Raw genomic sequence first — 13,621 nt, forward strand, 5'->3', positions numbered from 1 at the left:
TAGACTATAAATATACTTAATAAACAAAAGCTAAAAGAGCAGATGAACATAGTATAACAAGTCTGAAATGCGCATGTGATACTGACATCAAAGTTTCACCACATTTTGGGACAAATGTTTTCATTCAGTAGCGGACAACCCCTTTAACTTTAACTGCAGGGTAGTGATGAGTGAGCGTGCTCGTTTAACCCTTTCGCCGAGCTCGCTCGGGTGCTTACCTAGTATCTTCTGCAAGCTCGTATATTAAGTTCAAGTCCCGGGCGTCTGCATGATTTATGGCTGTTAGTCAGCTTCACCACATGCAGAGATTGCCTGTTTGTTAGGGAATCCTCACTTGTTGAGGCTGATTATCAGTCACAAATCATGCAGGCAACTTAATAAACGAGCATGCCAAAGATACACGAAAGCACCCAAGAGTGCTCGGCGAAAGCGTTAAATGAGCATGCTCGCTCCTCACTACTGCAGAGTCATCACAAGGAACATTTAAAGATTTTCACCTATTGACATCAATGGACTGCATTTGTATTAAACAGATTGTATTGCGTCTTCTAGAGATGTTTTGTAGGTGCTGTTTTCTTTGGCAAATAGATGAGAATCAAGCAAGGGACTCCCCTCAAATAACAGGAAATGTCCTAACAGCATATTGAAAATTAGAAAAACCCTTTAATATTTCTCTATCAGTCAATGGATGTCTACTTTCTACATGGGCAAACACAAAAGTGACCAATAGAAAAAAATGTTCTACCAAAACTCATTGAAAAATATAATCAAAATCATCAAGATCAACTATAGCTAAGAGCGTATAAACATCAAGGCCAACTACCACCAAGGGTGTATCACCATCAAGGCCAACTGCAACCAAGGGTATAAAATATCTAAGGCCAACTACCACCAAGGGCATAAAAACATCAAGGCCAACTACCGCCAAGGGTATAAAAATATCTAAGGCAAACTACCACCAAGGGCATAAAAACATCAAGGTCAACTGCTACCACCAAGGGTGTATGAATATCAAGGCCAATTACCTCCAATGGTGTATAAACATCAAGGTGAACTACGACCAAGAGCACAAAAACATCAAGGCCAACTACCACCAAGGGCGTATCTACAGACATGCCAACCATTAACTTTTCAGGGCATATATATGTTTATGGTCACAATAACCCATCTTTTACACACATTAAACACAAGTATTATGAATGACACATGTTAGGTTGGGGGAGCTGTGACAAAATTTGCATCTGATTGACCCAATATATGATATTTACTTTACACAATTTTCCACCTGAATGTAGAGATTACCTCCAGATTACTGTTGTAATAACTGTCCCTGTGTTACTCTTTTATAGTTGGATAATTGGTGCAGCAGTGGCTGATGCCTTCTATTCCCCTAATTGCAATCAGATTGGTGAGTTACTCAGAAAAAGGGTTCAAATTGGTGATGAACTATAGTTTTGGTTGGGTTACCATAGTGTCAGGTATGCCAAACCCAATGTTACTCACCCAATTCATCTCTTGTCTATATCATTAGATCAATTACAGCTAATAACTATTTTATTCTGTGCTTTACAGTATTTCCTGCTGGGATCCTTCAGCCTCCATTTTTCAGCAAACAACAGCCGCAAGGATTGAACTTTGGTGGAATCGGTATGGTCATTGGTCACGAAATCACTCACGGCTTTGATGATAATGGTAATGATGAGAAGTAACTGATGCTTTACTACTACGTCATTGAGGTTCCAGTGGTACATTTATGGAATAAGTAAATAGTAGTTCTGTATGTTTTTTTTTTCCTTTTATAGAAACTTTATTGCAAAAATAAGAAAAACAAAAACAAGTCTTCCACATCCTTGAGGCCAGCTCTAAGGGGTAGATACAAAGGAGTTTCTGTTAGTCACGTTGGACAAACAGGTCTAGATTCAGAAATTAGCCGTTATTCATAACTGTCATAGCTGTCTCTGTATGAGCCTCCGGACCTATCCCCGTAACTGCCTTGGCTTCTGCCACTTCCATAGTAGTCACAAGATCCACCACCATATCCTCCACTCCTGTTGTCAAACCTGCTGTTTCCATATTAATCCAAAAAGTGAAAAGCCTATTTGGGACAATACTTCTATTCAACAAACACCCGATCAGGTCAAAAAAGTATAGATGCACAAATTCGATAAAAAGATTTTGAAACTTTTATTGAATTATTTTAAAAGAAACACTACTGTCCCTGAAGAAGCTGATTGCGAAATGCGCATTGGGGCAGTCCTTAACTGCAGTTGAAAGGTTGTATTGTCTCTATTTACATTCTGTTTATCTCTATGCCTGATGATAACATCTGTTTATTTCCATGCTTGGTGATACCATCTATATTTTGTGGGCCATGATTGACTTTGCCCTACATTGTCACTTCTCTACCATTTGTGGGCTTTATGGCTTCTTTCTATATGACCTATTGACATATTTATAGATATATACCTTTACGGCATTTTGACTACATTTTTTATGCTGGATACTTTAAGGTGGGTACTTGTAATCCACTAATGCTTACTAGATGAATGAATTTTGGATACTGATCCTTTATTTATTTATTTATTTATTTATTTAATTCTTCATATATTTATCACTGGGTTCATTGATATGATCTCCTTTTGTTAGTCTTGTTAAACAGAATAAATGATTGATTACCCTTGTTATTAGCACTGCAGGCACCTTCATTGGTTCACTTCTCCTTTATGTGTGTTTTTTAAATTTCTTTTAAAATAAATCAATAAAAGTTTCAAAATCTTTTTATCGAATTTGTGCATCTATACTTTTTTGACCTGATCGGGTGTCTGCTGTTTCCATAACCTCGGTCTCCACCACCACGTCCTCTACCACCATGGAAGAATCCTCTGCCACCTGAAGAGCCTCCTCTGTAAACCCCACGTCTTTCACCAGACGACTTGCCAGCCTGGTCTACACGAATCTGACGCCCATCCACAGCCTATATACAACTTTCAAAAGCTGATGAAACTCTGATGGCAAAAACTGACACTTTAACCAAATACTGATCAAACACAGATCAAAATCATTGATGAAACTTGCACCGTTTTTTTTCATACGATAAAAAACTCTGACCTCTGAATGAGCTCTAACAGTTATAGTCAGTGAAGCTCAGCATCATGTATATGGATTATGCTCAATGATGGTTGTTATTTAACAGGAAGGAATTTTGACAAGGACGGAAATATGTTTGATTGGTGGAGTAACTTCTCTGCAATGCATTTCAAAGAGCGGTCCCGATGCATGGTCTACCAATATGGCAATTACACCTGGGAATTAGCTGGGGGGCAAAATGTGAGTATGTTTTTCTCTTTTTCTAAATATGCCATCAGAGATATATCTCCCAGTTGACTGAAAACACCAGTGAAATGGATGAGATGACCAGACTGACTGAATAAGATGTCTGCATGGGCAAACACTTGACAGACGAGGTTTAATGATGATAAGTGTAGAGTAATGTACCTCGGCCGGAGTAATCCTATTGCTGCATATATGTTAAAGGTAAATATACTCAGGACTATAGAACAGGGCAAGGACTTGGGTATTCTGATTACAAGTAAGCTGGGCAGCAGTACTCAATGTCAGGCTGCAGCTGCAAAAGCAAACAAGATTTTAAGATGTATAAACAGAGAGAGAAAATCCAGCGATCCAAGTGTATTGTTACCCCTTTATAAATCACTGGTGAGGCCACATCTAGAATATGGGATCCAGTTTTGGTCCTCACATTTTAAAAAGGATATTCAGAAGTTAAAGTCAGTTCAAAGACGGGCAACTGGATTATTACAAGGGACGGAAGGCCTCTCATATGATGAGAGGTTGGAAAAGTTGGGCTTGTTTTGCTTAGAAAAAAGACGTCTCAGGGGAGATTTCATTTATATGTATAAATACATTTGTGGTCAATAGAGAGGACTGGCACATGACTTATTCCTTCCAAAAACCTTACAAAGGACCAGGGGGCACTCATTAAGGGTGGAAGAAAGGCAATTCCGGCAGCTAAATAGGAAAGGGTTCTTTACAGTTAGAGCAGTCAGAATGTGGAATGCCGACCACAAGAGGTAGTAATGGCAGACACTATAACAGCTTTTAAAAAAGGGCTGGATGATTCCCTCAGTACAAATAATATTGTGGTTGTAGGGCTACTGCCAGATTCCCTGCATGGTGTCCCTTCCCCTTCCATGCAGGGACGCTGACTCAATCACTGCCAGGTCCTCAGCATGGACTCTAGCATGCTCCTGCTTCTGTGTGTGCCGCACTGTGTCTCAGAGGCACACCTAGTATGCGCTCCCCTGCTCTTAAAGAGGCAGCGTGCGCACATCGTAAATGTCCCCAGCTATCAGCTGGGAGGCATTTAGTTAATGTGATTACCTGCAAGGTGTCTCCCAGCCATTAGCTAAGAGGCATCTTGTATAAAAGCCACCATCCCCAATTGGGAGGTGCCTGAGCAACCCCTATAGTTATGGAAGGTGGTTTGGTGTGTGTAACTGCATGTTGCCAGGTCCTTCGTCCTTATTCTGTTAAAACTATTCCTGTATCCTGTGTCCCTTTAGTCCAGTATAGTTTGTCCGTGTTCCTGTCACCGCTTCGGCGGTGTCCATATCCTGAAAATGACTATGCAGTACCTGTCTGCTACTCTGGGGCCTGAAGGCTCAATACCCAGGCCTGAACCCTTAACCTGTCCCAGTGGCCATCTTGTCTGCACAGTCTGAATATGTCCCAGTGGCCGTCCTGTCTGCACAGTCTGAACCTGTCCCAGTGGCCATCGTGTCTGCAGTCTGAATCTGTCCCAGTGGCTGTCCTGTCTGCACAGCAGATCCTGTCCCAGTGGCCATCCTGTCTGCACAGCAGAACCTGTCCCAGCAGCTGTCCTGTCTGCACAGTTTGAACCTGTCCCAAGTGGCTGTCCTGTCTGCACAGTTTGAACCTGTCCCAGTGGCAGTCCTCTCTGAACAGTTTGTACCTGTCCCAGTAGCTGTCCTGTCTGCACAGTTTGAACCTGTCCCAAGTGGCTGTCCTGTCTGCACAGTTAGAACCTGTCCCAGTGGCTGTACTGTCTGCACAGTTTGAACCTGTCCCAGTGGCAGTCCTCTCTGAACAGTTTGAACCTGTCCCAAGTGGCTGTCCTGTCTGCACAGTTTGAACCTGTCCCAGTGGCTGTCCTCTCTGAACAGTTTGAACCTGTCCCAAGTGGCCATCCTGCCCTGTTGAGAATCTGAATTAATGTTATTTACCCTTGGGGTCAGCTGCTACTGCAGAAAGCCGCCCTGAAGTGTCACCTTACAGCTATCAGCCGCGCAAGCCTGACCTCACCACTACAGGCTCCTGCGAACATCAAGGTAGCTGCATAGTTACGCCCCTCCAGGGCAAATCTGCTTTGTGGCATAGTGGGTCCACGAATTACGTGCTACACCTATATAAATAATCTAGTGATACAGAATGTATAACTGGTGGAGAAAGGTGGAACTTGATGGACCTTAGTATTTTTTCAATCTATGTAACTATGTAATATAAAACTAAATCAATAGTGCAAGGTAGTTGGGCACTTCTGTATTGTCTTTATTGACAGGTTTATCCCACTGGAGCATGTGCTATAAGTAGAGAATATGAAGAGGGTGGTCTCAGATGCTTTTATATTTATGGTAATCTACATGGAATTAAAAAGATTAACAGATAATGTTTACTAATTGAGACAAATGGATTCTGGAGGCGCTCCCATGGAAGGTTTAGTAACCAAAAAAAATTGTTGAATCTTCCAATTGTGGTGCAATCACATGGAGGATATTCCACCATATTTTTTTATCCAGGGATTAATATTTGTAGGTTTATTAAAAAAATCATAAAACCATGAATACACATAAGGGACATGGATGTACAAAAGGGAAAGGGAGAAGGAAGTCTTTAAAAAGGATCACACAACGCGTTTCTGCTCATAGAGCCTTCATAAAGGAAGCCTATAACATACTGTCTGACACCAAATATTACAAACCAATTACATCTGACCCCACTGATGTCTTTGAAAAAGAATATAATAAGCTGATACAAGAAGCCTTTCAAGCTAAGATATTGAATAAAAGAGAAAAGCGTTATCTAACAAATAATAGCCCAAATCAAGCTTTCTTTTACCACCTACCAAAAATACTCAAAGACACAAAGAATCCCCCCGGAAGACCCATCATATCAGGGATAGGCTCTCTCACTAGCTCTCTATCCCATTTTATTGATCTTTTTCTTCAGACTTATGTCCTTAACTTACCATCCTTTCTAAGAGACTCATCCCAACTCATTCTGGAGACAAAGGATCTACAATGGGGAGAAAACTATATGTTTCTCACCCTAGATGTATGTGCTCTATATTCCAACATAGAACACAGTTTAGGTCTTGATGCAGTAGACCACTTTCTATCAGGGGGCAAAAAATATACCACCGGAACAAAAAACATTCCTGTTGAAAGGTCTAAGATTCATTTTGGAGCATAACCTTTTCTCCTTTCAAGATAAGATGTACCTCCAGCAGTTCGGGACCGCGATGGGGACTCGGGTCGCACCCAGTTTTGCAAATCTTTTTATCGGGCGATTCGAGTCCCTATCGCCTATTACATCTCCAAAATATACCGAACATATATGTTATTATCATCGATACATCGACGATTTATTCCTCATATGGAATGGTACAGAAGAGGAAGCGTCTTCCTTCATCAACGAACTAAATCAGAACAACTGGGGAATCTCATTCACAAGCAATATGTCCAGAGAAAGAATTATTTTCTGGACTTGGAATTATTTACTAAAGATCAAACCATTCAGAGCAAAACCCATTTTAAACCAGTTGACACCAATGGTTATTTAGATTTCTCCGGCGCTCATTACCCCAGATGGAAACATAACATTCCATCCAGTCAATTTTGCCGGATCAGGCGCAACTGCACTTCCACAATAGATTATATTGAACAATCTAAAATCAAAATATCCAGATTCGAAGATAAAGGTTATCCAAAAGAATTGATCCAGTCCTCCTACCGAAAAAACCTGACACTTACACAAAATATTTGCTTAGAAAATTCACAAAAAGATTCGGTAAAGGATATATCAAAGTGGAGGTACAGTTTTATCACTGCATTTAACAGTGGTAATTCAAACATCCGTAGAATACTAAAGAAGTACTGGTATCTTATCAAAAAAGATCCAATTCTGAAAGGGATGGTACCCTCTAGACCCAGCATAGTTTTCAGAAGAGGTAAGACTCTAAAAAATAACATAACACCGAGTCTTTTAAGAGATAAGGAGGTAAACGACAGGAATGCTAAACATCAGAAAAAAAGAGAAAATGGGAATATCTAAATGTGGAAATACAAGATGTCACTGTTGTAAGATTATCAATTGGGATATGAGGAAGAGTATCCACACTAAGAATCCCAAGATGACCTTAAAACCCACCCAAGAGCTCACATGCAGCTCGGAATTTGTCATCTATGTGGTAACATGTAGTTGTGGGTTACATTATGTAGGACGGACCACCCAAACACTACGAAGCCGTATGAATGGCCACAGGCATAACGTTAAAAATGGGTTTCTCAAACAGAGCCTTTCCAAACATATCACTCTTGTGCACAACAAGAACTTTGACTCCATAACAGTTACACCCATAGAGCAAATTCCACCACTCACCAAGAACAGAAAATCGGTCCTCAATGCGTAAGAATCCTACTGGATCTACAGACTTGGTAGTCTGTATCCAGATGGATTAAATGACACAGTTGAGACATTATAAGAGATATGTAGTTAGCTGAATAACACCACTTTTTCCATGGCAATTAACATCATGACACTTACAGTAAAGTCCTGTATCAAAACTAAGGACCTGTGGCATCTATCTGGCAATCCCTGATATCTCTCCAATACATCATATGTCTTTGACCAGTTGGTCTCATTTGACCTCCTTCTCATATAACCTGTTTATATGTGCAAATCATTCCATCTGAGGATTAACATTAACGTTGTAGTGGCAAGTAACATCAATATACGCGTCATTGGTTTTTATTTTTCTTTCAAATTTTTTTTTGTTTTTGTTTTTTTATTTTTATTATTTTTTTAAATTATTATTATTTATGTTTTTATTTATTTATTTATTTTTATTATTTCCATTTTTATTACTTTTTATTAATTTATTTTTTTAATTATTATTATTATTTTTTTTATCTTATTTTTTTTTTGTTTTTGTTTTTTTTTTTGTTTTGTTTTGTTATTTTTATTTTATTTTATTTTTATTTATTTATTTTTTTTGCTACCCATCATATCAGTCCAATGCCTCCCTAAATCAATTTTTAGATTTCTTGTAGGAACTCCACACGGTAGATAATTATAGAATTTGACAAAATAGTTATTTGGTTAACATAGGCTTGCAGCTCACATTTGGGTGATGATTTTTAAAATTTGAGCAATGACACTATTGGTAAGAAATATATGTATACAAGAGTCCACCTATATTCATCAATTAGACTCCAAACTCCACAACAGAGAAGAAGAGTAGATTGGAGTTGGATGTTACCTCTGAGGGTGACCCCACCCACAAGTAAAGATGCTGGGTATAAGAGTTCAGTCAAACCTAAGGTCTCATACACACCTGATGAAGGCTCTATGAACAGAAACGCGTTGTGAGATCCTTTTTAAAGACTTCCTTCTCCCTTCCCCATTTGTACATCCATGTCTCTTATGTGTATTCATGGTTTTATGATTTTTTCATAAACCTACAAATATTAATACCTGGTGGAATATCCTCCATGTGATTGCACCACAATTGTAAGATTCAACAATTTTTTTTGGTTACTCTTTCTTCCACGGGAGCGCCTCCAGAATCCATTTGTCTCAATTTGTTCACGTGGTGGCTGTCTGTCAGGTAGAACAAATATACCTCCACCGTCTATGGAAGAGCTGCAAACCGTGGTCTGAGAACCCAAATAACGGACAAATTCCTCAAATAGAGTTGTGCCTATCAGAACAACTTGCTCAGGTGAGCATAAAAGATTTTATATTTTTTTTTAGTTTCAAGTCTCTACTTCCTACGCTCAGGTAGCGCTCTCTTTCCCTTTTTCCTCCACTTCTTTCTACCCAGGAACCATCAGATAATGTTTACTGGAAGTTTCAATGATATCATTCACATATAGTGTACAACACTAGACCATAATACATCTAATAAAAGAGAAAAAGGAAGGAAGGAGGAAAGGGAAAAGAGACAAAGTTTAAATGGGTTAAAATGTAAATAAAATACAAATTTTAATCACATTTCTTTAAAAAAATACTATATTAGTGTGATTTATTCCTTAGTCATTTATGAAATTAATCCAGACCAAAAGTTTCACAAAACCAATAGTTGGGTAGTGAAAGGGAGTGGTAAACCTAGACTACTATTACTGGAATAAAAATAATATTTGTCAATTAAAATGTTATTTGAGGAGATAATCACACAGAGCTAGTAAGAACTCCAGTAAAACCATGGTGTATTAAACCTACTGTATGATTAGTCCAATTTTTTTAAGACGTCTTATTTCAGACAATTTCTGCCACGGCTGTAGTTTGTTAAAACATGACAAACTGAGCTGTAATCGCCTTCCCCGGGTCCAACGGCGAGTCTCAACCGCTGCTTCTGGTGCCTTGGATTGGCTGCAGCGCTGACGCCACATCCACAGTGTGGTAGTCAATCAGTGAGCTTAGCGGCTCTGAATAGGGTGCTTCACCTACACAACCAGAGCAGCCGAGCTCATGATTGGCTGTTGCGCTATTGACATAACTTCAGCACCGCATGCTGGACATGGGTGCAGCGGCAGAGACTCATCATTGGACCTAGTGAAGGTGAGTTCAGTGTAGTTTATGGTTTAAAAAGCTGTAGCAGAAATTGCCTGAAAGGAGATAACCCCTTTAACCTATGGTGTGACTAAGTAGATCCAGTTGGTCCACTTCAAGTTCCTTCTCTTTGCTTTGTCTGTTTACTGATCCGTTGACCAGAAACCTCTCATTAAAGCATTCATATAACGTGTGATTTTAGAAAGAAGACAAGTCCCTTTAGAAGACCACATAAATTATATAAATTCATGATTTCTCATTTTTTAGGTAAGTGGTATCATTACCCTAGGAGAAAATATTGCAGATAATGGCGGAGTCCGACAGGCTTACAAGGTAAACTATTATGAGGTGTTTTTTTCTTCAAACTTGTTATTGTCAGTGGAAATGAATGGAGGATTACAACGTTCTGACATTGAAATGTCACAATAATTAATGTCCTTCATGGTTTTTAGGAAGCGACTCAGTATTTAATGTGGTCAAATCTGCAATCTTTCATGACGAGTTAGTTACAGCGTCAGCCTAAACATGCAGCCGTCGAGCTCGGGTCTCTGTATACTGGTGTTTTTCATTTTTTTAAATTTAATTTTAACAACAGTTAATCTCCTGCGAGAGTCTTCTGTCTCCTTTGTATATTAAGGACTTAAGTATTTAGGGTAGAGGTATTACTTGAAGCTCCTGGACCCCAATACAAAACACAACTTAGGTCTATTGCACTCCCGAGAGTTATTGCTCTAAATATTAATCAAAATACAAGACAACTACTCACCAAAAGCATAAATGTCTACTGATGGTTTGGCCATAATTGGCCCCGGTTCTAGAGTCTTGAGATTTGATGGTTATGGTGAAGATTTTTTTTGGTTGACTTATAGGCATATCTGAAATGGGTGGAGAGACACGGAAAAGAGCCCAGGCTCCCCGGATTGGACCTGACGCACAAGCAGCTCTTTTTCCTGAACTTTGCACAGGTGAACTTTATAGGCTTTTTGCAATACTGTTAGTCTAATATACAGTAGGTTATAGATATTATCATTTAGCAAAATAGTGCTGGTTAGAGGTACTTATTTCATATTACAAGAGAGTACTATTAGTATAATACAAGGTATTGATGCCTATTCCATATTACCAGGCAGTACAGTTACTATAATATGGATACTAGCTTGTTATTCCATATTGCTAGGCTGTAGTGTTACTACAATATGGGTAATACTTATTCCATATTCCTAGGCTGTAGTGTTACTATAATATGGGTTATACTTATTCCATATTACTAGGCTGTAGTGTTGGGATAATATGCGTTTTAGATACTTTTTTCCATATTGTAAATGAATGAGAGCTATTGGTAGAATTTCAGATATTGTTACTTATTTTATCTTATGCTCAGTATTGTTGGAGCAATGTAGGTAATTGAGATATATATATACAGTACAGACCAAAAGTTTGGACACACCTTCTCATTTAAAGATTTTTCTGTATTTTCATGACTATGAAAATTGTACATTCACATTGAAGGCATCAAAACGATGAATTAACACATGTGGAATTATATACTTAACAAAAAAGTGTGAAACAACTGAAAATATGTCTTATATTCTAAGTACTTCAAATTAGCCACCTTTTGCTTTGATGACTGCTTTGCACACTCTTGGCATTCTCTTGATGAGCTTCAAGAGGTAGTCACCAGAAATGGTCTTCCACCAATCTTGAAGGAGTTCCCAGAGATGCTTAGCACTTGTTGGCCCTTTTGCCTTCACTCTGCGGTCCAGCTCACCCCAAACCATCTCGATTGGGTTCAGGTCTGGTGACTGTGGAGACCAGGTCATCTGGCATAGCTCCCCATCTCTCTCCTACTTGGTCAAATAGCCCTTACATAGCCTGGAGGTGTGTTTGGGGTCATTGTCCTGTTGAAAAATAAATGATGGTCCAAATAAATGCAAACCGGATGGAATAGCATGCCGCTGCAAGATGCTGTGATAGCCATGCTGGTTCAGTATGCCTTCAATTTTGAATAAATCCCCAACAGTGTCACCAGCAAAGCACCCCCACACCATCACACCTCCTCCTCCATGCTTCACTGTGGGAATCAGGCATGTAGAGTCCATCTGTTCACCATTTCTGCGTCGCACAAAGACACGGTGTTGGAACCAAAGATCTCAAATTTGGACTCATCAGACCAAAGCACAGATTTCCACTGGTCTAATGTCCATTCCTTGTGTTCTTTAGCCCAAACAAGTCTCTTCTGCTTGTTGCCTGTCCTTATCAGTGGTTTCCTAGCAGCTATTTTACCATGAAGGCCTGCAGCACAAAGTCTCCTCTTAACAGTTGTTGTAGAGATGTGTCTGCTGCTAGAACTCTGTGTGGCATTGACCTGGTCTCTAATCTGAGCTACTGTTAACCTGCGATTTCTGAGGCTGGTGACTTGGATAAACTTATCCTCAGAAGTAGAGGTGACTCTTGGTCTTCCTTTCCTGGGGCGGTCCCCATGTGAGCCAGTTTCTTTGTAACGCTTGATGGTTTTTGCAACTGCACTTGGGGACACTTTCAAAGTTTTCCCAATTTTTCGGACTAACTGACCTTCATTCCTTAAAGTAATGATGGGCAATCATTTTTCTTTACTTAGCTGCTTTTTTCTTGCCATAATACAAATTCTAACACTCTATTCAGCTGTGTATCCACCTGACTTCTGCACAACACAACTGATGGTCCCAACCCCATTTATAAGGCAAGAAATCCTACTTATTAAACCTGACAGGGCACACCTGTGAAGTGAAAACCATTTCCGGTGACTACCTCTTGAAGCTCATCAAGAGAATGCCAAGAGTGTGCAAAGCAGTCATCAAACAAAAAGGTGGCTACTTTGAAGAACCTAGAATATAAGACATATTTTCAGTTGTTTCACACTTTTTTGTAAAGTATATAATTCCACATGTGTTAATTCATAGTTTTGATGCCTTCAGTGTGAATGTACAATTTTCAAAGTCATGAAAATACAGAAAAATCTTTAAATGAGAAGGTGTGTTCAAACTTTTGGTCTGTACTGTGTATATGTGGTGCCCCTGAGGGTTTAGTCACCACAGGGGTACTGCACCTCTGAACGAGGTATGGTATCTCCTCTCCAAGGTAAGGATGGAGTACCACACAGGACCCCAACCACACACTCAACACTACACCACTCCAGTTCTGAAGGGGGCCTAAAAGCACCATAGTGCTGCCCCGGGCCGGAATGGAGGAGTTGGGGGGAACCAAAGTTAGGGGGAACCACCTAGTGAGTGAGGGTGGAGGAAGCACTTTACTTTAGCACTTAATAGAATCATATATAACTGGAGGCCATTTTAATAACCGGGTCTTTGTTCGTGGGTCTTTGGGACGGCAAGTTAGCACAAAGCTGCAGCCGGCTTAGGGGTCCACGGTTCTCGGTCTCAGGCCTCAAGACGGGGGATTGGGGCAGAGTATAATCATCTCTGTCCCCGGTCTTAGTCCAACCAAGAAGGCCCAGGAGGGGAGCAGAGGAGTTAGGCTCCACAGGCGAAAGGATCTCCGGGGGTGCGGAGGGAGCGCAGTCTCCACCTGTATTCCCTAATCTGAGTTCATCCAGAGGGACCCGGCCTTACGCCACGTTCTCACCACTAGTAACCAAGAAAGGCACCCAGTCGGTCCGGGAGCTACACGCTACCCATCAAGGACATCGCAGTACCCGTATGGGACGCAGTGGGGGACACAAGGCGGGAGAAGTTCAACTAGATAGGAACACACTAGA

The 13,621-nt window shown here is 40.1% G+C and overlaps 1 protein-coding gene across 1 annotated transcript; it reads left to right on the top strand.

The window, feature by feature from the left end:
- The first annotated feature begins 1,113 nt into the window (after positions 1-1,113).
- Positions 1,114-11,138, top strand: LOC141193162 (membrane metallo-endopeptidase-like 1). Its single transcript, XM_073662096.1, has 9 exons — positions 1,114-1,190; positions 1,350-1,408; positions 1,573-1,692; positions 3,194-3,327; positions 10,135-10,200; positions 10,320-10,368; positions 10,737-10,832; positions 10,943-10,996; positions 11,092-11,138. The coding sequence occupies exons 1-9, from the start codon at positions 1,114-1,116 to the stop codon at positions 11,136-11,138; spliced, it is 702 nt and encodes a 233-aa protein (XP_073518197.1).
- Positions 11,139-13,621: the final 2,483 nt, after the last annotated feature.

Source organism: Phyllobates terribilis, unplaced genomic scaffold, assembly GCF_046119375.1.
Source record: "Phyllobates terribilis strain yellow unplaced genomic scaffold, ASM4611937v1 Scaffold_65__1_contigs__length_7625178, whole genome shotgun sequence".
NCBI classification, from domain to species: Eukaryota; Metazoa; Chordata; class Amphibia; order Anura; family Dendrobatidae; genus Phyllobates; species Phyllobates terribilis.